The sequence below is a fragment of the Stylophora pistillata genome, chromosome 7, assembly GCF_964205215.1.
Source record: "Stylophora pistillata chromosome 7, jaStyPist1.2, whole genome shotgun sequence".
In the NCBI taxonomy this organism is placed as follows: domain Eukaryota; kingdom Metazoa; phylum Cnidaria; class Anthozoa; order Scleractinia; family Pocilloporidae; genus Stylophora; species Stylophora pistillata.
The window spans coordinates 4129098-4155917 of record NC_142525.1 but is presented as its reverse complement, the minus strand read 5'-3'; the positions used below and the strand labels follow the sequence as shown (position 1 = coordinate 4155917).

Here is a 26820-nt window from a genome sequence, read left to right as displayed (position 1 = left end):
GCGCTGAAAAATAGTAAGATGAAAAATGTAGATTGACAAATAGAGAAACAAGTCAATACACAGATAAAGTTGCACTTTGAGAAATCAAATTATAAAAATAAAATGTTTTCCCAAAAAAAGCCACTTAACGGCACAGGGTTGCTTGTCTCGTCCATTCCACGTGCAACTACCGTGACTGCGGCCATGTATTTTTTTTTTTCTGGTAGAATCTAATATCTTCTCTGGAAGAGAATTACTGATTTCAAGGTGGAAATAAAGTTAAATGGATACACAGTACTTGAAGGCTTTTAACGCAAAACAGAGTAAAAAAGCACTTTTTCCCGATTTTTTCGCTCACCGCTTTTCGAGCTATGACTCAACTAACCGAACGCCTGGAAGAGGCTGAGGGATAAGTTGTCTCCTCTAGCCCAGGCATTCAATCAATAGTTGACATGGAAAGGCATGTGACGGGGATAAACGTACTTAATATATTCATTTAAAGCTGGTAATAAGTGGTAAAAGTGAACTGCTAGTTATGAAAATCTTGAGTTTAATATATCATATGAACAGTCCACTTCAGGGGGCGTGAATTTTTTAATAACTATTATTTTTATTTCTTAAATTTCTATTTCTAGTGTATTTATGTTTTTAATTATTCTTTTAAATGTTTCATTTTATTTTTAATTTTTTAAATTTTTTTTAGACTCCGCACTCCGCACTCCGCACTCCGCACTCCGCACTCCGCACTCCGCACTCCGCACTCCGCACTCCGCACTCCGCACTCCGCACTCCGCACTCCGCACTCTGCGTTTTCGGAACAGCCAAGAAACTCGCTTGCCGCTTCCCCCAAAAAATTGAAAACAAACACGCACATCAATTATTTGCCTCAGCCTTCGGCTTCGGCAAATAATTGATCTGCCCGCCACGGACAAATCACGATATTTTGCTCAACCTCGTCCGATATTTCTTAAATATTTGTACTCGATTCGCGCGTTATTTTTACTTTGTATGGTGCAGTTGGGTAAAATCTTTAGCACAATGACTCCTCGGCGAGAACATTTTAAAAGTTCACAAAAGAATAAGGCATTTAATTTTTCCAAGGGATGATATAGGTTTTGACTATTTTGTTCACATTTGTTGCGAGGTCCAATACGCCAGTGAAAAAAAGTGATACACGTATTTTGATGAACCTCGTTGCGAGGTCCAATACGCTAGAGAGAAAATAGCTGATGCAGAATGTGCAACCAAATTTGGCAAAACAACATTGCCGCTTGCTTATGATGCTGGAGGTAAAAAGACAAAAAAATATCTATAACTAAGAAAAAAAGGTAATCTCCAGGACTGCTAGAAACTACAGCGGCTCTTAAACAGCTGAGTCTTTTTTTTCTTTTGATATTGCACTCAAAAGCCGAGTGGAGGCGCGGTGGCCTCATGGTTAGTGCGCTCGACTCCGGATCGAGTGGTCCGGGTTCGAGCCCCGGCCGGGACATTGTGTTGTGTTCTTAGGCAAGACACTTTACTCTCACAGTGCCTCTCTTCACCCAGGTGTATAAATGGGTACCGGCAATTTAATGCAGGGGGGTAACCCTGCGATGGACTGGTATTCCATCCAGGGGGGAGTAGAAATACTCCTAGTCGCTTCATGCTACAGAAACCGGAATTAAGCGCCGGCCTAATGGGCCACTAGGCTCGTAAACAGACTTTACTTTACTCAAAAGACGAGGCTTTGCTTACTGCGAAATTACTTATGCCAACCAGTCTGGGTTAATCGTCTGCAATTAGAGTCGGGATACAGGTGGACACTGTCAACGGCAACAGGGAGAAAATGGAGTTGGATTGGTGGCTGAAAACTGTCGAGAGAGACGGTAGGAAAAGCACAAATGTTACCAGAGGTATTGGACAAATATTAACATTACTCCATAATACTCACCCAAAGACATATGGAAGGAAGAGTGAATGCAAATTGGATTCCCCTTATCTACGCTTAATTATAGGCTGCTTAGAATATTATTTCATTTCCCAATCAGGACAGAAAAGGGTGTTCTATAAATAAGGAGAATTCAGAATTAAGAGTGTTTGCTCTTACTCTAACAAGCGGGAGAATGTGTAATCGCTTTGATAATTTAAATCCACCATTTCTTCAAATTTTCTAGCTTAATATCAGCTTACTGAGGTCCAAAGCATTGTACTTAAACCACTTGCTGTTATGTTAAAAAGTTTTCTAGCTTCTTACAAGAATGATATAATATCAAAGGCGTAGGACCTTGAAGCGTTTAACTTCCCTTATATTGCCTAAAACCGAGCTGAGGTTAATTAACCGGCCAATCAAAAGCGAGGGTGCAAATTTTTCCCAAATATGGAATTAAAGGTTCAAGCAGTGTCTTCTTTCATAAATACTCACAACTAATAGTACAAAGAGGCATTGAAAAGCTTACAAGAATGAAATAGTACGCCGTAATCTTTATTGGGAAGCACTAGATGAATTATGATAATTGATTTTCCTTCGAGGAGCCTGGGTTAACATTTTCTGAAAAACGATTTGAGTTGAACTTCGCATTTAAATGTGGCGGTCAGTGATAGTGCGGTGGATGCAAATGAATCAAGAGGATTGATTTGTAAACTTAGCTGCCATGAAAATGAGACGAAAGGATATTTCGACATTTCAATCCATGTGCTTTCAAGACAGCAAGAAGGTGAAAGATATGCACGGCGAACCTACCGGCCCCGGTCGGACCAACACTCAAGGTCTTAAAATAATTGAGAAGAATTTGCTACCTTTCTATAACATCAAGAAATGGTTAGATATTCTAGTCTTCTCGGATAGGGACGAATAAATGGAGGTCCCGTCTCCTGCAGGGTTGGGGCAGGAGACGTTAACTTCCCACACACGAGATTACGGTGTGATGGATGTCCTCCCCTGGGGTGGGATGGGTGGGTTAGGACAGCAGGTCCACATCAGCTATTACAGCTGCCAAATTAATCAACCTGCTAAAACAAATAAATGAACTTCAACTTCAACTTCACTGGCCGATTGTAGAAGTTGTGATAAGTTAGCTAGACTGAGGTAAATGATATTTTCAAGAACTGATTTATTTTCTAACTTTTGTTTGACTGAATATTTGAAGCTGACTGAAAGCAGTTTCCAAATTTCAGACGAAACGCTACACAATATTTAGTTGATGAGTGATCGAGGAGGTGAGAATGCGGCTGAGTACGTTAAAATAACACTTGCAGTGAAGTTTATGGTGTACACAGAATTGTAGTTTATTAACTAAATATTACACCAAATTTTCTTTCAAAGACAGACGTTGTTTCTTTGAATAATGTGTTTTTACCCTTATAGTCAACTTTAGTTCACTGCCATGTTGTCGGTTCGTTTAGTAGACGAATTTGTGTAAATCGATCATCGGGTCAGAAGAGGCTGTATCCTTTTGTGTGTCAGTGTATAGGTTTCCTCTCGCATTTACTCTCTTGTGAGACTGAAACCGAGTTGTCTCCTACTTCTGTAAAATTGGTTAGAATGGCGACTTTTTGGGAGAAAATGTCTATTTATACACAAAGAAGTGAGTTGTTTGCGTCCTCGTACGTTCGCTAAAAAATGAATAGTTTACCTGTTAAAATATTGCTTGCATCTCCCCTTAGACTAACAGGGTTGCAGTAGTTCATTGAAAGAGCTCTAAAATGTTGAGTTTCACTAGTTGGCTGCAAATTAGGTGTTCAGCTCTGCTCTGACCCGCTTGCAGAGTAAAATATTCTTTGTTTGAATATGTAGCCTAGTCGTCATTCAGACACAAAAAGACTGTATCTCCCTCATTGCCAAAGGCTAATTGAACTTTATTAACAAACAAGTTACACATATAGAAGTAGAAGAGTTGAATGAAGTAGAGTAATTTTACAGCATGCAGGTATTTTACAGCATGCAGGTATTCCGCAGCATGCAGGTACTCCGCAGCATGCAGGTACTCCGCAGCATGCAGGTACTCCGCAGCATGCAGGTACTCCGCAGCATGCAGGTACTCCGCAGCATGCAGGTACTCCGCAGCATGCAGGTACTCCGCAGCATGCAGGTATTCCGCAGCATGCAGGTATTCCGCAGCATGCAGGTATTCCGCAGCATGCAGGTATTCCGCAGCATGCAGGTATTCCGCAGCATGCAGGTATTCCGCAGCATGCAGGTATTCCGCAGCATGCAGGTATTCCGCAGCATGCAGGTATTCCGCAGCATGCAGGTATTCCGCAGCATGCAGGTATTCTGCAGCATGCAGGTATTCTGCAGCATGCAGGTATTCTGCAGCATGCAGGTATTCTGCAGCATGCAGGTATTCTGCAGCATGCAGGTATTCTGCAGCATGCAGGTATTCTGCAGCATGCAGGTATTCTGCAGCATGCAGGTATTCTGCAGCATGCAGGTATTCTGCAGCATGCAGGTATTCTGCAGCATGCAGGTATTCTGCAGCATGCAGGTATTCTGCAGCATGCAGGTATTCTGCAGCATGCAGGTATTCTGCAGCATGCAGGTATTCTGCAGCATGCAGGTATTCTGCAGCATGCAGGTATTCTGCAGCATGCAGGTATTCTGCAGCATGCAGGTATTCTGCAGCATGCAGGTATTCTGCAGCATGCAGGTATTCTGCAGCATGCAGGTATTCTGCAGCATGCAGGTATTCTGCAGCATGCAGGTATTCTGCAGCATGCAGGTATTCTGCAGCATGCAGGTATTCTGCAGCATGCAGGTATTTTACAGCATGCAGGTATTTTGCAGCATGCAGGTATTTTGCAGCATGCAGGTATTTTGCAGCATGCAGGTATTTTGCAGCATGCAGGTGTTTTGCAGCATGCAGGTATTTTGCAGCATGCAGGTATTTTACAGCATGCAGGTATTTTGCAGCATGCAGGTATTTTACAGCATGCAGGTATTTTGCAGCATGCAGGTATTTTACAGCAGGCAGGTATTTTACAGCATGCAGGTATTTTACAGCATGCAGGTATTTCAGTGCAATAGGATTACCGTGAGTAGTAACATTTACTGAATTAAAGTACGACGTGCTCACCTTAGAATCCATACTAAACTTGTTGTCAATAATCACAAGATAGGTGCACGTATAATCAGTACGCTAATTCCTTCCCAGCCAACGTTGAGAAATTATTTTATCAATGAATGTATTTAATTAGTAGTAAATAAAATTTTGATTATCCTTTGTTGATTTACCTACTCGTCCTGACCTAGTGGTGACTCACTGCTTTTACCAGCATCAGGGCTGGTTATACCTTTATCGTTAGAACCTGAAGCTTCGTTCCTATTCTCTAGTTAGACAGGGACAGGACCTCACATACCTTTCAACATCTTCAACAATCCCAAGCATGCCGCAATTCCTGCTCTGCTGAATGCTTTAAAGTACAGATCATGCGACCACAAGATTCCAGGTCAAGATAAAATACATATTTCCTGGGAGCAACCTTCTTTAAACAAGCAATTATATCACGTTAATTTAACTCTTTCGTTCTAATTAACACGTCATATTACACACTCTTTTGTTACCTTTGGGTATTCTGTTAGTTTCAATGGCTTTTGTTTAGTACTACATTATAAATTCAAATGTAACTTCCAATCAGTTCTACTCTAAAAATAATAATAATAATAATAAAAGTGTTTATTAAGCACTCTAAAAAACAAACGTGTTTAGTTACAATGATATGAACTCAGCAAGTATAAAACTAATGAACTAACTTGAAATTACTAACTGACTAACTAATAAGAGAACAAACATCTATTAACAAAAGTCCTCTTGAAACGTTCAGTTCTGACAAGCGGGAGAATATAATTATGTTGCCTCTTACGTAGCGTAACGATTGGTCGCTCTGGTGGCAAAAGGTCATCTAAAGCTGTTGTAAAATCGCTGTCGGTGATCTTGGCCAACAACTTCTTATCTTTTGGAATAATAATATTTTCAATCGAAAAGAGCTCTTTACAGTAGCCAAGCTTAAAAGCTGTCTTGAACAGCCTGTCTATGCGACTCAGATACTTATGATAATACGCGCAGCCCAATACTTCTACAGCATATGTAAATATAGGTAGAATAAGACTGATAAAAAGAAGATGAAGATGATCCAGCGGTAGTCCATAGAATTTACAAACACGTAAGATGTACAGACGACTACTGGCTTTCGATATAATATTATCAAAATGTAAATCCCAGTTACACGGATCAGATTGAAAAGATACACCCAACACTCAACTGAAAAGTTACACCCAACTCTCAACTGAAGATGGTCGTTGAACGACCGAAACATGTCTTATATATTTAATTTCAAATGCGTCGTTATTTTTATAAAAATTGCTCTCAGTTTGGGCCGATCCGAAACGCGGAGTGCGGAGTGCGGAGTGCGGAGTGCGGAGTGCGGAGTGCGGAGTGCGGAGTGCGGAGTGCGGAGTGCGGAGTGCGGAGTGCGGAGTGCGGAGTGCGGAGTGCGGAGTCTAAAAAAAAATTAAAAAAATGAAAAATAAAATGAAACAATTAAAAGAATAATTAAAAACATAAAAACACTAGAAATAGAAATTTAAGAAATAAAAATAATAGTTATTAAAAAAATTCACGCCGCCTGAAGTGGACTGTTCATATGGTATATTAAACTCAAGATTTTCATTGTTAGCAGTTCACTTTTAACGCTTATTACCAGCTTTAAACGAATATATTACCGTAAATGCTCGAATTAGCGCCCAGCCTCAAATAAGCGCCCCGCTTCGAATTAGCGCCCCTCCTAAGGCTCAAAATTTGTACTAAGCGCCCCCCTTCAAATAAGCGCCCCCCCCCCTCCCCCGAGAAAAAATGAGTTTCGGTACTCGGTACGGATATACCAGACATATACGGTCTATACGGTTCTTTTAATGAAATGTGACATTGTTAAAGTAGTTTTCTATAAGGTTTTTGAATTTTTATGTTGCAGTTTGGTTTTAAATAGAAATAAAGATAGTGTCATTTTGAGGCTAAAAATTGTTAAACGAAATAAGCGCCCAGCTTCAAATAAGCGCCCCCCTTCGAATTAGCGTCCCCCTTCTCGCCTTAGAAAATTAAGTAAGCGCCCCGGGCGCTAACTCGACCATTTACGGTAAGTACGTTTATCCCCGTCACATGCCTTTCCATGTCAATTGATTGAATGCCTGGGCTAGAGGAGACAACTTATCCCTCAGCCTCTTTCAGGTGTTCTGTTAGTTGAGTCATAGCTCGAAAAACGGTGAGCGAAAAAATCGGGAAAAAGTGCTTTTTTTACTCTGTTTTGCGTTAAAAGCCTTCAAGTACTGTGTATCAATTTAACTTTATTTCCACCTTGAAATCAGTAATTTTCTTCCAGACAAGATATTAGATTCTACCAGAAAAAAAAAAATACATGGCCGCAGTCACGGTAGTTGCACGTGGAATTGACGAGACAAGCAACCCTGTGCCGTTAAATACGGTGGCTTCAAAGGGACATACACTTTCCTCTCTCTTCTTTTTCACTTGCGACTTAGCTGCTACTTTCTTACGACTTAGCTTGGACTTTCTTGCTAATTTCTTGCGACTTAGCTGCGACTTTCTTGCTACTTTCTGGCGACTTAGCTGCGACTTTCTTGCTACTTTCTTGCGACTTAGCTGCGACTTTCTTGCTACTTTCTTGCGACATAGCTGCGACTTGCTACTTTCTTGCGACTTAGCTGCGACTTAGCTGCGACTTTCTTGCTACTTTCTTGCGACTTATCTGCGACTTGTTACTTTCTTGCGACTTAGCTGCGACTTTCTTGCTACTTTCTTGCGACTTAGCTGCGACTTTCTTGCGACTTAGCTGCCTGGCTACCTAGCTGGGCCGAGTGGGATGCAGGCTAGGTTGCATTGCCGATAAACAACATGGATTCTCTAAAAGAACAGCTAGTCCCGGAGGTCCGAACCAGGTATTTTGACACTTTCTCCTGTCATTCGTTCAAATTTCAAATGCTGAAGGTACAAAAACTTATATTTGACTTCATTCTCTTTAGATTTTCAATTTTTTTAAAGAAAAACGTGGGATTAAAGATGGCGTTTGCCAACAGTTTAAAGACGAAAGGGTAAGAATTCATTACGAACTCTTTCCTCTACTGGACGCGAGATTGTGGCGCACTTAAATTTGATATCTCGGAGTGTCTTTTTACACTTTCCTTACCTTCTTGTTACGTCTGGTTTACTTTCGAGAAACCTTTAATCATTTAACTTCAAGATGGGACGGTTATTTGTGCTTCACTGGGAATAGTTTTGACCCTTTTCATAAATGGCTGCCAATTAAATTTTTTTTGTAAGTATTAAAACTAGCCAGACTAACCTCGGTTTTGAGTTAATAATTTGAAAGAAATTTTACTCCCAAACGAGTTTAGTGAAGTTAATTTCATTGCATATAAAATAATTTGAATATTGGTAGCTATTTATCATTCCTAGAATCCAAAGTAATTGATTTGGAAATAATTGGATGAGAGAAAAAAAGTTTTTTTTTTTAATTTAGTTACTTCCAAATTGGACAAGCATGTAGTCCTTTACCCACTAATTTATGTAACATTCCAAAGTAGATGAACTTGATGTAGGGCAAATGTTTGGCCTGATATATGGCATGTACATGTACATGTTGAACGTGATATACGGCAAATGTTGCTTGTATACATATGGAATTTCTCTTCTTGTATTTAACTCAAGATCTTACTTATATACTGCTTGATATATTGAGTTGAACACTTGCAGAGAAATTCTATTTAAACTCAAGATCCTATTTGTTTGCTGTACATGATATATTGAGTTGAGCACTTCAATTGAAGAGAAATTCCATATCTGTGTACATCCATGTATTATTCTATAGTATCTGTTGCCATTTTTTCCTTTTTGTGTTTCTTATCTTGGGAAATATACCCGTAGGACCCGCAAGTATTTTATGTATTTTTTTTTTCACAGTTTACGTATTCGTATTACACCTCAAGTGGCTTATTTTACTTGACTAGTTTGACTCCATACTATTCTCTAAGATAAACTCATTTTTCCTTACTACAGATGGACTTTACAGCTGTGAGGATGGCAACAGATGGAGATTTGCAAGCTCTTGGTTCAGTTTGCAGGGGCGACATACTTGCACTGAGATAATAAGGATAATGCTGCTAATCACAATAGGGGATTAATTATTCTTTTCTTTTTATACATGTCATTCATGTCTACTCTAATAGGTTGTGTTAACGTAACACTTTTAAAACGGAATGGAAAATAGTTCGTTACCTGCTATTTACTTTGCTGTTCTACCTTGTTGAGTTCATAGATTTCGAATTGCCAGGCCAGATGATATCTTTAGAATACACTGTACTGTAAAGAGTGTGAATGGTGTGTCAGGCAATTTCTCTCCCCCACAGGTGTGTAGTTTATGAATGAAAATAATCCGTTCTTAGTGTCAAGAGTTTAAGTTCCTTTCCACATTTAGAAAACATGTTGGAAACGGAGAAGAAATAAAAGTTGATTCTAATTAGCATTTTTAATTGATTTACTTGTGTGGCTCGGTATCCAGCTACAAAATGATAGCGGCATTAGATCTGACCAACAATAAATACCTTGCGATGTACATTTGGCCACACTGAATATTTGCGAACCTAACATAGCCCCTTGACTAACCGCATAGAAAGCTTTGTTTTTGAGTGTACCAAAATCACTGCTCATGCTAGGTGGCCTGTGAACAGGAATGAAATTCAACCATTCTTCTATGATATGGCATTAATATGGTCCAGTAGATCTAAGTAGAGTTGGAGAGCTTCCTCTGCTGTTGTAGCTGGTTCTAGACCTTCATCCTCCATGATTAGAACGCAGAGCTCTTTAAAGTAGGGACATCCTTTCGCTTGTGGTTGCTCGGCACACGTATCCTGTGCGATTTCGATTTCGTCGATGTCAACAGGAGTCATGTAATCTTGACTCTCAGCTGATGCTGGAACGAAGTAGAGCACATCTGGCTTTCCCGACGGAGATTCCACATTGCTAGACGGTCGAATTCGGTGAACATTCCATTCCAGTGCAGCTCTGTGTAGTTCACTTTGTATGACATCCATGAAACAGAACTTCAGGCATTCGCGGTGTATTATATCATCATCGTGATACAAACCAGAATCTCTCAAGTCCTTAAAATATCTAATCCAGCATTCTGCACATCCTTGCCTCAAACGTCCCCACAATGCTTCAATTCTTTGGTTTGCTGTAGATTTCCCATACATGAAACTTTTATCACCTACAAAGTCGTCAATCATGGATCGCCGAAAAAAACGCTGAATAGCTGCTAAGTTCCTGTTCTCAGATCCCCTATCTCCACGTACAATCCTTGCCGTACCTCCTAACTGTCTTGCATAGTCTAAGAAATATTGAGCTACTATACGAGGGTCGTTGTTCGAAGATGCAACCTCCAGCCATAGGATCCTTCGACTAAAGCCATCCATTGCACCAGGAATGCAGAATCCAAACGGTTTTAGTTTGTCGTAGCCGTCAATGTGCCATAGGTAATTTGGTCCTTTACACCTGTAAATTCGTCGTCGTAGTCTATGCTGTGACCTATGCTCCACCCCTTCAGAATTAAAAACCCTCAAAACATGTCGAACGACTTCCCTCGTAGTAACAAGACCGTGCTGATTGATGAGTCTCTGATGCATTGCTCGATATCCGAGAAGGCTTCCACTCCCCTTCAGTTCCTCCTCGACTGCTTCTACCACCTCATTCAAATTACTTCGACGCCGACGTCTTGTACATCCCAACCGTCTGAGTATTCTTTTCAATAGTCTTAACGAGATCCCGATACCATGTACACTTACGAGAAATAATGCAATTTCAGGTGCAGTAAGCCCAAGATTGAAGTGGTCCTTGATTATCTCGTCGCGCATTACTGCATTGTTCCTTATTGCCGGAGAGTAAGATGGAAGCACTGCCAGTGATGTAGAGCACACCGAAATGAAAGTGAAAACGGCGAAAAACTTCATAGCTATACTGTAAAGCCAAGGCAAAACAGACTACCTATTGTTTCTAGGAGTCTACGTTGTTTTCAAATAAAACAACATGGCCGGCTGATGCACCAGGCAGCTAAGTCGCAAGAAAGTAGCAGGAAAGTCGCAGCTAAGTCGCAAGAAAGTAGCAAGAAAGTCGCAGCTAAGTCGCACGAAAGTAGCAAGAAAGTCGCAGCTAAGTCGCAAGAAAGTAGCAAGAAAGTCGCAGCTAAGTCGCAAGAAAGTAGCAAGAAAGTCGCAGCTAAGTCGCAAGAAAGTAGCAAGAAAGTCGCAGCTAAGTCGCCAGAAAGTAGCAAGAAAGTCGCAGCTAAGTCGCAAGAAAGTAGAAAGAAAGTCGCAGCTAAGTCGCAAGAAAGTAGCAAGAAAGTCGCATAAGTCGCAAGAAAGTAGCAAGAAAGTAGCAAGAAAGTCGCAGCTAAGTCGCAAGAAAGTAGCAAGAAAGTCGCATAAGTCGCAAGAAAGTAGCAAGAAAGTCGCAGCTAAGTCGCAAGAAAGTAGCAAGAAAGTCGCAGCTAAGTCGCAAGAAAGTAGCAGCTAAGTCGCAAGTGAAAAAAAAGAGAGAGGAAAGTGTATGTCCCTTTGAAGCCACCGTTGTTAAGAAGACGCCGCCATCGCCGTCGTTTTCACCACAGGGAGCCCAGACAAGCGACGAGTCTAGTTGTTTTTTCGAAATATTAAGGAATGTATGGGAGAATATTGAAGAGTCTTATTATCGTAAACTTATATCATGAAATGTCTGAGTTAAAGCTCAAAATAAATACGATAAGAAGACGCTTCAATATTCTCCCATACATTCCATTATATTTCGAATAAACAAGCAGACTCGTCCCTTGTCTGGGTACCCTGTGTTTTCACCCGCACAGGATATTTCGGCGCCCTGCAGAATCTTGGTTCGAAATCCATCTGCACCTGTTCAGCGCCATTTACCTGAGATCTTGTTCCGTAGAATTATGCGAATGGGTAGAGAGTCATTCGACGATTTAGGCTCTTATTATATTCAGAGAGAGAGCACTCGCGGGAAGTCATACAGTCACGTTCGCTTCATAATTTAATCCATATGTTGCAAAATTTGATGACCCAATGACGGACGGATGTCAAGGAACAAAAGATTTTCTCGCCTGACAAAATTGTTACAGCCTCTAAAGCTAGTCGACGGAATTTTTGAAGTTTCGCCACAGGTAGCCCAAGCTCTGTCACAGGCTCTTTCACAGTGTATAATTAAAGAGTTTGTGTAGTGTTTGAGTTGGACTTGCTTTTGAGCTACCTAAATGTAAAGTTGTGTGAAATAATCAAAGAAATAAAGTCTTATCTTCATAGAGAGTAGTCTGTGTTGTTCTCCTCGCGATTTGAGGCCGTTTTGATGTGTTTTAGCGTGACGCCCCAACGTACCGTGCATAAAATACGGGAAGGTCGGAAACTTCTGTTGACACATGCTCGCCAAAATCGATCGAAAACAACACTTAAATACTTTCCCTCGAGTCAAAACTTGGCAGCACGAAAGCCAAATAGTTTCCCTTTAAGTTCACTGAAAAAAATCCCACAAAAGTCGGTTTGTCGAGCAACCAATCCAGCGAGAATTTCAAATTAACGGCCGTTCGGAATTCCTCTAATGCGTGGAAGGAACTTCTTGTGCAGCATGAGAGACCGTTAATGCGCGGTCAACTGGTTATATAGCCACTACATGTGAAGGTCAGCCACTACCTAACTGGTCAATTATTATCAATTAATATTTTTTTTCAAATTCTATATGTCACTGGTCGTTATTAATATCTTATGCCAGATATTTGTTTGGCCTTCTATGCACTACTCACTCCAGATGACCATTGTTGTGTTGTCAAAATTGTTATAGTTTGTACTTTGTACCGAGTCACGTGACGGGCAGTAAAAAAGGCACTTGAAGTTCTTGAATGAATGGCGTCGTTCGGATCTTTTACGCTCACCGATAAATAACACAACATGGTGTCAGAGGTGGGATTTTGAGTCCCTTGACGAGAAGAATAACTGGATAGTCGAGGCCCTTAGAGGAAAATACAGGAGAGTTCTTTGAGGTTACTCGAGCGGAGCTAAATATTGACAAAAGAGAAATTGTTCGCCGCGACAGCAGAAGAAACCCGGGAAGTAAGCGTACTACTGTTCTGGAGGAATCATGGCTAACAAGGTTACTGCACCCGAAATGTTCTATTTCAAAAAGCCAGACGAGTGGGAAAAATGGATTCGTCGGTTCGGTCGATATCGGATGGCGTGTGATCTACACAGAAAAAGCGAAGAAATTCAAGTAAACACGTTGCTATACGCGATGGGCGATGCCGCCGACGATGTTATGACTACATTTGTGTTTGGCGATGAGGGAGACCGGCTAAAATACGACAAAGTAAAGGAAAAGTTCGACCAGTATTTCCTAGTCAGGAGAAATGTCATTTACGAACGAGCGAAATTCAACCAGCGAACCCAGGCTGACGAAACCGCCGAGGAATTCATCACATCGCTTCATTGCTTGGCCGAGCATTGCAATTTTGGCGCCCTGAAAGAAGAGATGATTCGGGATCGTATTGTGGTGGGAGTTAAAGATGCTACACTAAGTGAAAAGATGCAGTTGGAATCGACTTTGACTCTTGAAAAAGCTGTGAAAATGGCCAGGGAAAGCGAGTCAGTCAAGAAACAACAAGAAGTCATTAGGAGTGGTCAGCGGTCGACATCCACCGAAATCGATGAGATTGGAGCCAAATTCAGAGCAAAGTTGCAGAAGTTTCCACCAAAGAAACGTGGAGGTGTCGTTGGCGCTAGAGATAAGTCAAACCCCAGTGGCTGTTTACGATGTGGATTATCTGCAAATCACACCAGAGGGAATTGCCCTGCACTTAATTCTGTTTGTCATAAATGCTCCAAGAAAGGTCATTATGCCCGAGTATGCATGTCCCAACAGGTTGAAGAAGTTGTAACCGAGGATCAGTTTTCTGAGGATCCAGATACCAGTGTGTTTCTTGGAGAGATCGGTGTTGACAGCATGCAGGCACATCCGTGGAAAGCTGAAATCCTGGTAAATGGTTGCCCAGTTAGTTTCAAGCTTGATAGTGGGGCTGATGTTTCTGTCATATCAGAAAAGACTTTTGGTCTTTTGTCAATTCAGGAAAAGCTCCTTCCACCTGATAAGAAATTGTATGGCCCATGCAAAGTACCACTGTTTTGCAAAGGTAAATTTACAGCATCCCTTACGCATAACCTGCAATGCTGTGCTGACGAAATTTATGTGGTTCCTGGCCTTGAACAGTCCTTGTTGGGAAGAAGCGCGTGTAGCCGGCTCGGGACAATTGCTAGAATCTCTGGTGTTGACTCAAAGGACAGCAACTATGAGAAGAGATTCCCCAGCTTGTTTCAGGGGTTAGGATGCATGGATGGTGTTTACGAGATCAAGCTGGATGAATCAGTCACTCCATTTAATCTGTGTACCCCAAGGCGTATTCCTATTCCTTTACTACCTCAAGTGAAGAAGGAGCTTGAGCGAATGGAGCAAATGGGAGTGATAGAACAGGTCGATCAACCTACCCAGTGGTGTTCCCCGATTGTTGTTGTACCCAAAAGGAATGGCAGTGACAGAATTTGTGGTGACTTTGTCCAGTTAAATAAGGCTGTTCAGAGAGAGGTCCACCAAATGCCAACAACTGAACAAACTCTAGCCAAACTGTCTGGCGCAAAGATTATGTCTAAGCTGGATGCAAATAGTGGATTTTGGCAGAGGAAGTTAGGTGAGAATTCAAAGCTGTTTACCACTTTTATCACACCATGGGGAAGGTACTGTTTCACAAGACTACCCTTCGGTATTTCTTCAGCACCCGAACACTTCCAGAAAGCGATGCAGAGGATCCTAGAAGGTCTCGATGGGGTGGAGTGTCAAGTTGATGACATCTTAGTATTTGGAGAGACCCAAGAGCAGCATGATAAGAGGTTGATTGCAGTACTGGAGCGGTTAGCAGATGCTAATGTTACCCTTAACCTGGAGAAGTGCAAGTTCTCAACAGATAAAGTGGAATTTCTGGGGCACGTGATCGGCAAAGATGGAGTGCAAATCGACCCCACTAAAGTGGAAGCTGTTGCACAGATGGGGGAACCAACTGACATTGCACAATTAAGGCGGTTCCTGGGCATGGTCAATCAAGTAGGGAAGTACATTCCTAACCTGGCGGACATGACAAAGCCACTGAGGGATCTTCTGAGTAAGAACAATGCATGGCTCTGGACTGGGGCTCAGCGGGAAGCATTCAATGCCGTAAAGAAGGCCCTAGTCTCTACGCCAACACTAGCCCTCTATGATCCAGCCAAAGAGACAAGGGTATCATCGGACGCTTCCTCGTTTGGTCTGGGAGCGGTTCTCACCCAAGCCCAAGAGGATGGCGGTTGGAAACCCGTTGCATTCATATCCAGGGCATTGACGCCAACAGAACAGAGGTACGCCCAAGTAGAAAAGGAGGCTCTAGCAGTGACATGGGCATGCGAAAGGTTATCGGACTACCTCATCGGTAAGCCATTTCATATTGAAACGGACCACAAACCATTAGTTCCTCTCCTGGGGTCAAAGAACTTAAATGAAATGCCACCAAGAATTCAGCGTTTACGAATGAGGCTGCTCAGATTCCAGTATTCCATCTCACACGTTCCAGGCAAGAGTTTGACAACAGCAGATGCTCTCTCAAGAGCTCCGATAAACCAGGAGCAGCAGTCAGGCTTACAAGAAGAAGAAATAGCCCTGTATGCGCACAGTGTTTTGAGTGAAATTCCAGCCAGCGACAGACGTCTGGAAGAGATAAGGGAACGACAAGAGGAGGATGAAGTATGCCGACAACTTACAGCCTACTGCCAACTTGGCTGGCCAGAAAAAGATAGAGTTCCGGAGGCACTAAAAGGGTACTGGAATGAGAGAGGAGAAATTACCTTAGTTCGTGGATTACTTCTGAAGGCTTCCAGAGTCATCATACCGTCCTGCATGAGGATAGAGATTCTTGATCGCTTGCATGAAGGCCATCAGGGCATCACAAAATGTCGCAGCCGTGCCAAGATGTCTGTGTGGTGGCCAGGCCTTAGTAGGCAGATTGAGGATATGGTTCAGGGATGCCGCAAATGCGCAGAACACCGATCTTCCCGAGCAGAACCCCTTATTCCTTCAGTGGTTCCAAACAGGCCATGGCAGATCATCGGAACAGATTTGCTTCAGCTAAAGGGCCGCACCTATTTGCTGGTCGTGGATTACTTCAGCCGATACATTGAGGTGGCCTTGCTTTCATCATCCCAGACTTCGCAAGATGTCATTCAGGCGCTGAAATCTATGTTTGCGAGACATGGAATTCCAGACTCTGTCAGATCTGACAATGGTCCTCAGTATAGTTCAGCTGAATTCATTAAATTTGCAAAGGAATGGGGATTTGCAAGTGTGACAAGCAGTCCAAAGTACCCCCAATCAAATGGGATGGCTGAACGGGCGGTGCAGACCGCAAAGTATGTCCTGAAGAAGGAGGATGATCCTGCTAAGGCGTTGCTTGCATATCGCTCAACACCATTAGAGAATGGTTACAGTCCAGCTGAGCTTCTGTTTGGTCGAAAGATAAGATCCAGAGTTCCACTTGCTGCGGTGGAGCTGAAACCCGGTTGGCCTGATTTGTCTATAGTCCGAGGTAGAGAGGAAGTTCGAAAGCAAGAGCAAAAGGCTTACTTTGATTCTCATCATGGCGCAAGAGATCAAAAGAAGATTCCTGTGGGAACCGAGGTTTGGATTCGAGACATGAAAGTCCCAGCGACCGTGACTCAAGAGGCTGAGACACCTCGTTCATACATTGTTAGCAGCCCCAGAGGAACTATCAGAAGGAACCGGAAGGACCTTACTCCGCTGTACCCTAGCAGTCCTGATTTGAGCAAGCAAGGTCCTAGCTTTCCTGATTCGAGCAAGCAAATTCCAGAGGCGATCAAGTTGGATGTTCCGGCAGCTGCTTGTGCAGCTGGTGCAACCACAACTAGATCTGGGCGAGTAGTCAGTGCCCCCAGAAGATTGGACTTGTGACGGTGCGGGATAAATTTATGAATTGAACAGTCCGATCTCTAAGTTTACACAGTTCATGTTATAAGTTAAATCAAACTTTATTACCTTCATGTTTAGTAGTTTTGGCTTCTCCCCGTAGTTTTTAAAGGGGGAGATGTTGTGTTGTCAAAATTGTTATAGTTTGTACTTTGTACCGAGTCACGTGACGGGCAGTAAAAAAGGCACTTGAAGTTCTTGAATGAATGGCGTCGTTCGGATCTTTTACGCTCACCGATAAATAACACAACAACCATAAGAAATTGGGAAGTTATGGGGAACAGGTATGAAGGAGGCAAAAGCCATTGCAGATATTAGCAGATTGTTTCTTTTCCCAATTTTATTACCAATTCCCTGATTACGATCCTTTTAAGCCTATTTCTTGTATGAATATTTCACTTACACCTGGCTCTGGTTAGAAATCGTTTGTAGGAATTAATGTTGAGATCAATTCTTTTTTCTTTTTCTTTTTTACATCAGACTAGTATTGTGTTGTAATCACTCAAAAAAAGTCTCTATTTCTTAACAGTCAGAAAAAGTTTCATGCTTCCTATCTATTATTCCAAGTATTTTTTTTTCGAACACCACTAGAATAATTGGATATTCAATCTTTTTTTTTTTTACATTCCAATCAAAGGGGTAAGGTGAACCAATTTTAGGTGATTCAAATACTATTCAATTACCCAAGTTATTTTGGAAAAATCCAACATTAAAACTGAAAATAACAGACTGACTGAGATTAACCTTGAAGACACTGACTTTCCAAAACTGATCTGCAGGAAATAAGACATACTTTTTGCAAATATGTAAAAGGGAAAAATGATGGTTTACCTTAAAGAATGGCATCTGGCCCCTTTCTTTTACCTGCGAGAACACTCATTTTTTTTTTTCCTACAAATCTTGTCTTTCCCATGTATTTCATCATTTGCTATTAGCTGTTATGGTACCCTTGCTGTTGACTAGTATTCACTTTTTTGTCATTAATGTAAAAACTTTATTCTTGACTTTGTTGTTCTTTCTTGTAATATTAAAAGGTTGAAATGAAGTCATTTCAAATTTGATGTGTTTTAATTTTTTCTCTGACTAAATGAAGTAAATGTAGCTTGATGCATCACAAAGAACATACCGGTAGGTGTTTATCAACCATTTTTAATTGAAGTCAATTTTAACCTGAACATTCATGGGTGATATCATTTTCAAATGCTTTCTTCAAGCACAAGATCTCTAAAACAATGCAAATATGTTAAAAGGTATTCCCAAACTCTCTGAAAAATGTGATAAAACATTTATCCCCTGAAAATTATTCATTTCAGCAAGTTAATCTTTTTTTGGGCATTTACAGGTGCCATTTAACATAGCAGCAACAAAGGTGATATTATTTGATGGAAGAACAGTGTACAAATTATTATTTTAAAGACAGGACACAGTACAAACACCTGTGGCAGCTCAGATGAGGCTATTTCCCTATCTTCTACCAGCATGTCTTTATGGATTGAAACAATACACTTTGTTTGTTTCCATTGAAACGTTTTGTTCCTTTACATAATGAGAAAGGTGAAAAACTCTTCTCTCCTCTAACAAGAGACAAAAATATAGAAGAGGGCACTATCGCAAGCTAACCCATTTTTACTCAGTCATATTTATTCATTGTTTTGGAGATTTAATTCACACTGTTACAGACACCTTAGATAACAAACACCCTTAACTTATGATAATTTTACCAATTACACAAAACTGAATTCATTGGCACACAATTTTAACTATAATAATACAAATGTAATGCTCAAAATGAGCTGGGTACTACATCCTGCTCTGCAGAACTTCTCATAAACAAAGCTGATAGTAAACCAAGTACATCACAAAAACTGAGTTCTCGCTAATTTTTTAAGCAAGATTGTTTTAAGAAATTTTCAAACCAGTAAAGCAAAGATGCTTTTTCCCATTTCATTTATTTATTTATCAACAATATTTTAGCAGAGATTCCCAGTTCAGCATATGCTGGTTTAAATGGGGCTCTGCATAAAACAATAAGTACAATACAATTACATTCATTTTGAAATCGCTGGTGATCCTTGTCATCCGATTGGCTCTCATTGTTGCAATGTATTCAATTACAGTGAGATAATTATAAATTATCGAGAGTTCCAAGATATTTCAGGCAATAATTTGGGGAGGTACAAAATTTTAGCCATTTACCAACTGAAGAGGAGAACACTGAAATATGCTTGATAATTTTCACTATCACTACCACATATTCCCTTTTGCAAATTATTTAATATTTACAATGACCTAACAAAGCAGAATATTTAAATTAGCCAATGAACAAACTGGAAAAATATAAATAGTGTCCAGAATGAATGTCCATCTCTTTCAAAGATAGTTTAATAAATTAATTATTCCAAGTTAAAGAAAAAAAAAAACAGGCCCAGGCTGCATTGTTCAAAACATGATTAAGCTAGGCAAGGTTTTAAATCTCAACCCCCAATGGTGATTAACCTGAAACTTCTCCCTACAATATCCATACATTATCCAGCAAAAGAGTAGTGAGAATACTCAAATTTATCAGGTACTCTGAAGTTGTGTTCGTGATCTAAAACCAAATTCTCACGACTCGCTAACAAGGAAATGTGTAGCAGCTAGAGGGAAGAATTTATTTTAATAATATCAGTTCTTTGGAGTTAAGATTAGGGTTAATTGTTTATAATCTTTTCTTCCAATTTTGTCTTTCGCCAAGGTATAAAACCCCTCAAATCACGAGCCCTAACACTTAACTTTTAATCCTGGATCACCGTTAACATCCTTTTAAACAGCCAAGGCATGCAACTGGGCATTAAAAAAAAAAAATTAAAGTTTCATATTAAGTGAACAGTCAAACTTAAAGATTGAATTTCCAATTACAGTTAATGATATAAATACAATGATCCCAACACCAAAGGTTTCATCCCTAAGTTCACAATCTATTATCATCCTGGTCTTGAATGAGTGAAGCCTTGTGACAGCCCCTAAAATTTTTCCTCTTGCAGTAAAACATGGACAGAGTACCACCTGCAAGTAATGCCACCATTGACGCAACTGTTGCCACAATAGCAATCTTGGTTTTGTAATCTAGTGTTGTCTCTGTTGATAAACAATGCAAATACACAGTCAGTAAATCAACATTGATATCTAGCAAACAAAGAAATGAATGAGCAAATAGGACAAAAACAAACCCCTAGCTTGTTCCACACATTCACTTAGTAACATGCAGCAAATTAGTCTTTTCAACAGAGTGATTGTAATAGCAAAGTGAAATGGCAAGCAAGGTTGGGGTCAGTGCATGACAAGTTGCAAGGACTGGTTTGGGTGCTAGAACCTGCTTTCCTATCCTTTAAATTTTGATTTTAAAACATGGTTTTGGGCCTGTTAAGTTTAACTGGGACTTTAGAGAAACAGGCCCCTGGTATGATCAGATTAATATATATTTAATTTCACAAACTTGGGATGATTTTGTGAAATAATAATCCTCCAACAACCTATTCATTTACATTTTGATTTTTTTTTTAAATTTATAAATGAATTGACTCAATGACTCACTTGGAGTAGGATGCTTTTCACAGTCTGGTGAGAATTCATCCTTTATGACTTTATGATACAGTCTCTCAGAAGACACCATAAACAGCTGAAAGGGAAAAATTTTAATGACAGCCATCATCAGTTGAAAATAATCATAAATTAATAAGTACTGGTAGTTCAGTTGGACTAAGTTGAGTCCAATGCAGTTTGTATAAATCATCTGGCATACATTGAGTGAATGAAAGCCAATCAGACAACTGCAGAGCACAAGTCCACTTTTTTAATCATAAGTATTGCAGTATATATAACTTACCAAAATCCATGGAAAAAAAATGAACAGAATTTGATCAAAAAGTGTCAGCTCACCAATGGCCAACAATTCACAAAATATTCCCAATGGACACAAAAAACATTTGATTTTCCACCTAGAATTTCTGGTTACTCTTTGTAAATTGTACAATTATGTATGACAAGAACACTAACCTGGTAAGAAACTTTATCCCCCACTTTGCCAATCTTGGCTTTGAATGTTACAGACTCCCACTTTGGGGATCCCTCAGCCATTCTTCTTTTTCTTGTGTGCACCTTACTATCCACAAATGTCTCCAATAAGTGAACCGTTTTTTCCTCATCATTGGTAAATTTTTCGGAGGCAGTACGATGCCATTTCCCAGTCTTATTGCGATAAAAATTAACATCAACTGAAGGATTGTCAGTTGACATATCATGGAAGGTAGACGACACGCCAATGTAATGAGTATCTTTGCCGAAGCCAATAGGAATGTGTTCACACCAGTGCCTGTTACACATAGATCCATCCTCTTCCATCAGGGAACAACTTCCTGCCAAGGGTGAGAAAAATAAAATACTTAATTTAAAATTCTGGCTCCTAGCCTCCATACACTTTCCTGTCAATCAATATGGGGAAGTTGGTATTACATCAGATAACAGCCAGTACTAATTGAAAAGGTGAGTCTGTAATCAACCTGTCAGTTACAAAGTAATTGCCTGGGTTTAACTTAACCACTTTGCAAAATTGAACATAGCAGAAAAACGTTCTCATTAGTGTTTTAGAAGAAAATCACACACTCAACATACATGAATACCCCATAAATGCTGTTGGTAAGCACTGGTTGGATTTTAGATACTTAGATAGATTTTGATATTAGCACTATCATAGACAACCTTAATAATTAATTTTGTCAAAACACTTCAACAAATATTGAGTGAACATTATAACTACCAAGTTGGCATTTTTCTTCCTTGAAATTTGCTGTTACGAGTTCTTTCTTGTACTCTGTGGACAGTGGATGAACTTGAATAATCTACACAGAGACATGAAATAATTGAAAGATATAAACATATATACCTAAGATCAATTGGGGGCCAGATGTATGGATGACGACCCCACTCAACTTTTATAACTTTTTGCTTCTTTATTACTGTTAACATAAATCAAATAGATTCTAATCTGTATTGCCATGCATTTGTTCAGAGATGTTACATGTGGTAAGTTCAAACAGACCCATGAAAGCATGTAGTATTTTTGTTAAATAAATGTATATATCTGTAGAGTGGAAAATCAATGGCAAATAAATCCATGCATTGCAGAAATAATGTTTAGATGTATGAAAAAAAACAACTTCTCAATGAAATGGTTTATATTGTATCACGTTTTCTCTTACTTTATCATTTTCTTGCAGATATTACGAAAAATTCAACAATAAAATTTAAATCTTACTGAGACACGCAATGTTTCCTCATTGTTCTGACTTAGGTCTGTGTGCATTTCCACAGTGAATGCATAATCAAGATTTCCTGAAAAAAAAAAATCATGCATTGATTAAATCTTCAGGAAAATCTGAAGAATTACTGTTAGCATCAGGAACCATTTATACATGACTTTTAACTGTCGCCTGGTTAGCCCAATGGATAGTGCGCTGGACTGTTGTGCGGGAGGTCGAGGGTTCAAGCCCCGGCCGGACCAACACTAAAGGTCTTAAAATAATTAAGAAGAATTTGCTACCTTTCTATAACATCAAGAAATGGTTAGACATTCTAGTCTTCTCGGATAGGGACGAATAAATGGAGGTCCTGTCTCCTGCAGGGTTGGGGATAGGAGATGTTAATTTCCCACACACAAGATTACTGTGTGATGGATGTCCTCCCCTGGGTGGGATGGGTGGGTTTACTGGGCCTGCAGTAATTGACGCAAGCTGTTATGGTGTCCCTGTCTGTCAGCAAATCTTGTAGATTAGATTAGATTAGATTTTATGACGGTCTACTCAAGTCTGTTATCTAAGATACAAGTACACTGATCTCCAGACCTATTTCTCAAGTGGCCAGCCAGAAAAAAGTATTCACCAATTATGTTTAGAATCTATTACAGATTGAGACAGTGCATTTACTTCTCTATTTATTTTAAGTGGGGGGGGGGGGGGGGGCACTTCAGAAAAGAGGAGCCATTGAAAAAGCTGGTCACTGGCACTCCTGGGTCCAGTTATTCAAAGGCCGATTAGCTCTAACTCAGGGTTAAATTTTAATCCAGGTTTCTACATTTCTCTGATCAAAAGCCATTTTGAGATAATTTTCCTAGTTCTTTTTAGGACATTCAATCATCAAATTGTAGACAAATGGAATTAAGCTGAATTTTCTTTCAGAGCTTTCAGATCTGAAATCAAATTTCACACTAACCCTGGGTTATCTTAACACAGCTTTGAATAACCCGTCCCAGGAGAACAATATTATTTTATATCTCAAACAGCAACTAATCTGATAACCTTACCCAGCTACGACATGCAATTCAAAACACAAACGTTGAGGCTTCTCTCATTCTTTAACCCAACTTTCTATCTTATTTAATTTTCATTTGGACTAAGTGCAGACCCTCCTTTTCAGGGAAGTTTGTCACACCAGTTAGAAAAGGTCAGTGAAAAAAAAACTTAATGTTAATACGCCGTGCAGATCTCTAGGAGTTAGGCACATGAAATAGTAGTTCCTCACTCCAAGAGTTTGACGCTGAAATTCTTTTGACCCACAACTCAGACTTTGCCAAAAAAAAGGGACTGCTTGTTGTTAAGTTTTTGTTATTGTCCCATTGAAATGAGAATGTCTCTTGAAATTGTCACAATAAATTTTGAGGAAAGGATAGGAAGACCAATCATTACTTTACACACCTATTTGTAAAGGGGGGTTGACGCTTTTGTAAAATGTTCCAACATAATAAAAATTGGTCTCTGGTTGAGAAACTTTTAAGGTTACTGTGGCTGGTAGAGTGCACATATTGACTGTTGCTTCATAAAATACTGCCTTGTCATCAGCGAATCCCAAGCAATCCAAAGTTTTGTTTGATGTCTTGCCACAGGGAAAAGGAGGGCGCTCTGTGGATTAGATAGAAAAAAAAATGAGCTTGAGGAAATAAACAATTACTGTTTGATAATTTTATTTTGAAATGCTCTTTGTAAAACTTTCATTCAAATTAGACAACAATTTCCAGCTGTTGAGTATACCAAATACACTACCGCACTCCAGCCCCTCTCCTTACCTTTGACTATCACTCACCCCCTTAGTGTAAATTTCTTTCTCTCCCCAGCCTTCCGCTGCCATTAAAATCAAAGATGGCGACCTTTTTTCCCTAAGTAAATACTGAGCACTCGCGCGCCCAAATTATACCTGATCTGCAGGCTATGTCCATATCAGTACATTTTAAACACCTATTTGACGATATGCACTCGTTTTATGGTTGCCAAACGCACTAATTGTCGTATAATTAGCGCATTTAACCCTTGATGAGGATTATTTTTAGAAGGCGATCTAGACAAACAATTAGTCGCTGCAATTATAGATTAAATTAACTTTAGTGGAAGGGAATTTTTAGATGCGATGAAAATAAATTCAAACGCAGAGGATATTGATGACGCCATTTAAAATGACGCAACCGTGATGGTTTTGTTTGTAACTGTCTCATATTGAACACAAGATATTGTTTACATCGTGAAGAATGAATCAAATATATAACAGCAAGTTTAATTAATCATACTTACGGAAGCTTCGGATGACAGATCTCCCATATAGAGGCTGGACGGGTCTGTAATTGTCAACTAAGGGCAATTTCTTAGTGTCTTGTTTTTCACTGTCAAAAAGATCTCTAAATTTATCCAGTTGAGCTTGCGATATAGGAAATGTGTGGTTGAAAACAAACCACTGCACACTTTCAAAACATCCAGGAGTAGTAAGTGAGCCTCTGTAAGTGTAATATTGAGCAATGTCGTGTGGTAAGAATGAAAAAGGTTGTAGAGAAGGCAAAATTACTTCGTTGCCTTTATAACGAGCTTTGTCGAGGTTATCCACCATCACATCGAAAACCGGGTTGTCTTGCACTTGCAGTTCGACCAATATTCCCAAAACTGCCAAGCCATCTCCTTTATCCACAGCCTCCGATACGCTAGGGTACTTTTCCGCATTGTAGTGTACAATGTGTATCTCTAAGGGAAATTTTCTTCCGCCGACCTGATGCTCTGAACCGCGAGAATTCTCGCTGCCCCAGTGAAAGTGCATTTGCAGAGCGCGAAAATGCGAAGTCAAATTTCCACCCGAAATATTGGACTTGCCGGTTAAAAAAGTCGCCTGAACGGTATGTCCGTTATTGAATAGCTTAGCAGAAACGCTTTTCTCGTAGTTGACAACTAAGTCGGCAAGTCCCGGTTCGAAAAAAGTATCTTTTGGTACAATGTTTATCGGAGACTGTTCGTGACCTTCGCAATCCTTGTAGTGATGTTTCCACGTGTCGGGTCCCTCCGGGTCGCGGTAAGTCCAGGATCCTGCACTTTCTGCCAAGTTTGGACATGCGACAATCATGGCAAGTAACGAAGAGATAAATAGGGAGAGTTTCATCGTGATTTCGCTGCAAAGGAGGCTCTTGGTGCAGCTAAATTTCGATGCCAACTTTCTTCCACACCCTAGCTTCGGATCGCAACAGCAGAGACCCACAACTGTTTTGGTTACAAGAAAGTGGAGCCCAGTCTCTCAACCCAATTGAACGAACAAGTCCAAGGTTCGGAAGAAACACTACAATATTCTCGAGCATAGCTGAGCAAATGATCGATAATACAGCAAAGAAACTTTTTCCTTCTCAGAATATTTTTTCAGACTGATATTAATTAAGTGTTGTTGGCTCCCCTTCAAGAGTTGTCATGGCGATTTCGTAAAATCCTTCAGACCTGACACGTCATGTAAACAGTACATCATGCTTTACCTCGGCAACACATTCGTTTATCTTCGTTTGGAAAAATTAGTAATCGTTGTTTCTGGTAAAAATTTTGCTTCCCTTTTCTGTCTCTGTGTAGAGTAAGCAAGGAAATTTAACCTCGTAAAAGCGACCTTTTCTATTACGTGATGACTCATTAAAAATATACATCTAGAGTTAGCGAAAAATTATCGATGTTGCTTGTCTTCCACAGAAGGGGACGAAGGAAAGGTCTTTTTTTTTTTAAAAAGAAAGCTACCTATTTAAAAAAGGGCATTAAAATATATCAAAACATGAGTAAAAAGTTGCCAAACTTCCGGGATCTCGCGTTTTGAAGCTCAGTTTCTTGAAAGGAAAAAAAAAAAGCTTGTACTACTTTTCGATCATATCAGTGTCCTTATGGGGAGTTGTATTGTGCGAGTAACTAAGAAAAAAATACTTTGATCATTAAAAATTTAGGTCCTCTGTCTGCTTGGGAGATTGGGACACCCAGTTAGAAAATTGACTATTTTATCAGTACAAAAATCTTTGAAGCTTTCCTCAGTCCGAAATCCGTTACAGCGATGGAAAATTTTGATTGTCTCGAGTAGTTTGCTGGCTAGCATTTTAAAACTTGAAGCTGAATTGAACTTTAGTAGCAAAAATCGTTGTCTTCATCTCATGCAAACTATTAACTCAAAAACAGTGAAATTTAAAATTATGAAAGAGTTTCTCTATACCTCTGTTGGAAGTCCAAATTTAGTCGACAATCACCTATTGTATGACTACGGATCATTTAAAAAACATTTTACACCCTGGTTACCTAACTTTATTCTACTTGATCAGGTATGCACACTAAATTGGTAACTGAATGAAACTTCACCTCTGTACATGCAATCACGCAAATATGTATTAGAAAATCACGCGCTAGACGATACTGATCCATTTTGTGCAGCGCATATCATTGGTTTTTCCCTTTAATATTAAAGC

General features: G+C 40.0%; 2 protein-coding genes and 1 long non-coding RNA gene across 3 annotated transcripts; 1 reads left to right on the top strand and 2 right to left on the bottom strand.

Moving 5' to 3' along the window:
* The first annotated feature begins 7668 nt into the window (after positions 1-7668).
* Positions 7669-9576, top strand: LOC111346778 (uncharacterized). Its single transcript, XR_015990129.1, has 3 exons — positions 7669-7903; positions 7988-8056; positions 9021-9576. It is a non-coding gene; the product is annotated as an uncharacterized LOC111346778 (long non-coding RNA).
* A 107-nt stretch (positions 9577-9683) lies between these two features.
* LOC111337915 (uncharacterized) lies at positions 9684-10969 on the bottom strand. The gene has a single exon (XM_088728690.1). It carries the CDS (start codon positions 10967-10969, stop codon positions 9713-9715), a length of 1257 nt encoding a protein of 418 aa, XP_088584816.1. The 3' UTR covers positions 9684-9712.
* Positions 10970-18674: 7705 nt separating this feature from the next.
* On the bottom strand, positions 18675-26171 carry LOC111339125 (uncharacterized). The gene is made up of 7 exons (XM_022945711.2): positions 24650-26171; positions 23783-23986; positions 22348-22424; positions 21850-21931; positions 21090-21448; positions 20628-20712; positions 18675-20171 (listed from the first exon to the last, which is right to left on the bottom strand). Exons 1-7 carry the CDS (start codon positions 25497-25499, stop codon positions 20005-20007), a joined length of 1824 nt encoding a protein of 607 aa, XP_022801446.2. The 5' UTR covers positions 25500-26171; the 3' UTR covers positions 18675-20004.
* Positions 26172-26820: the final 649 nt, after the last annotated feature.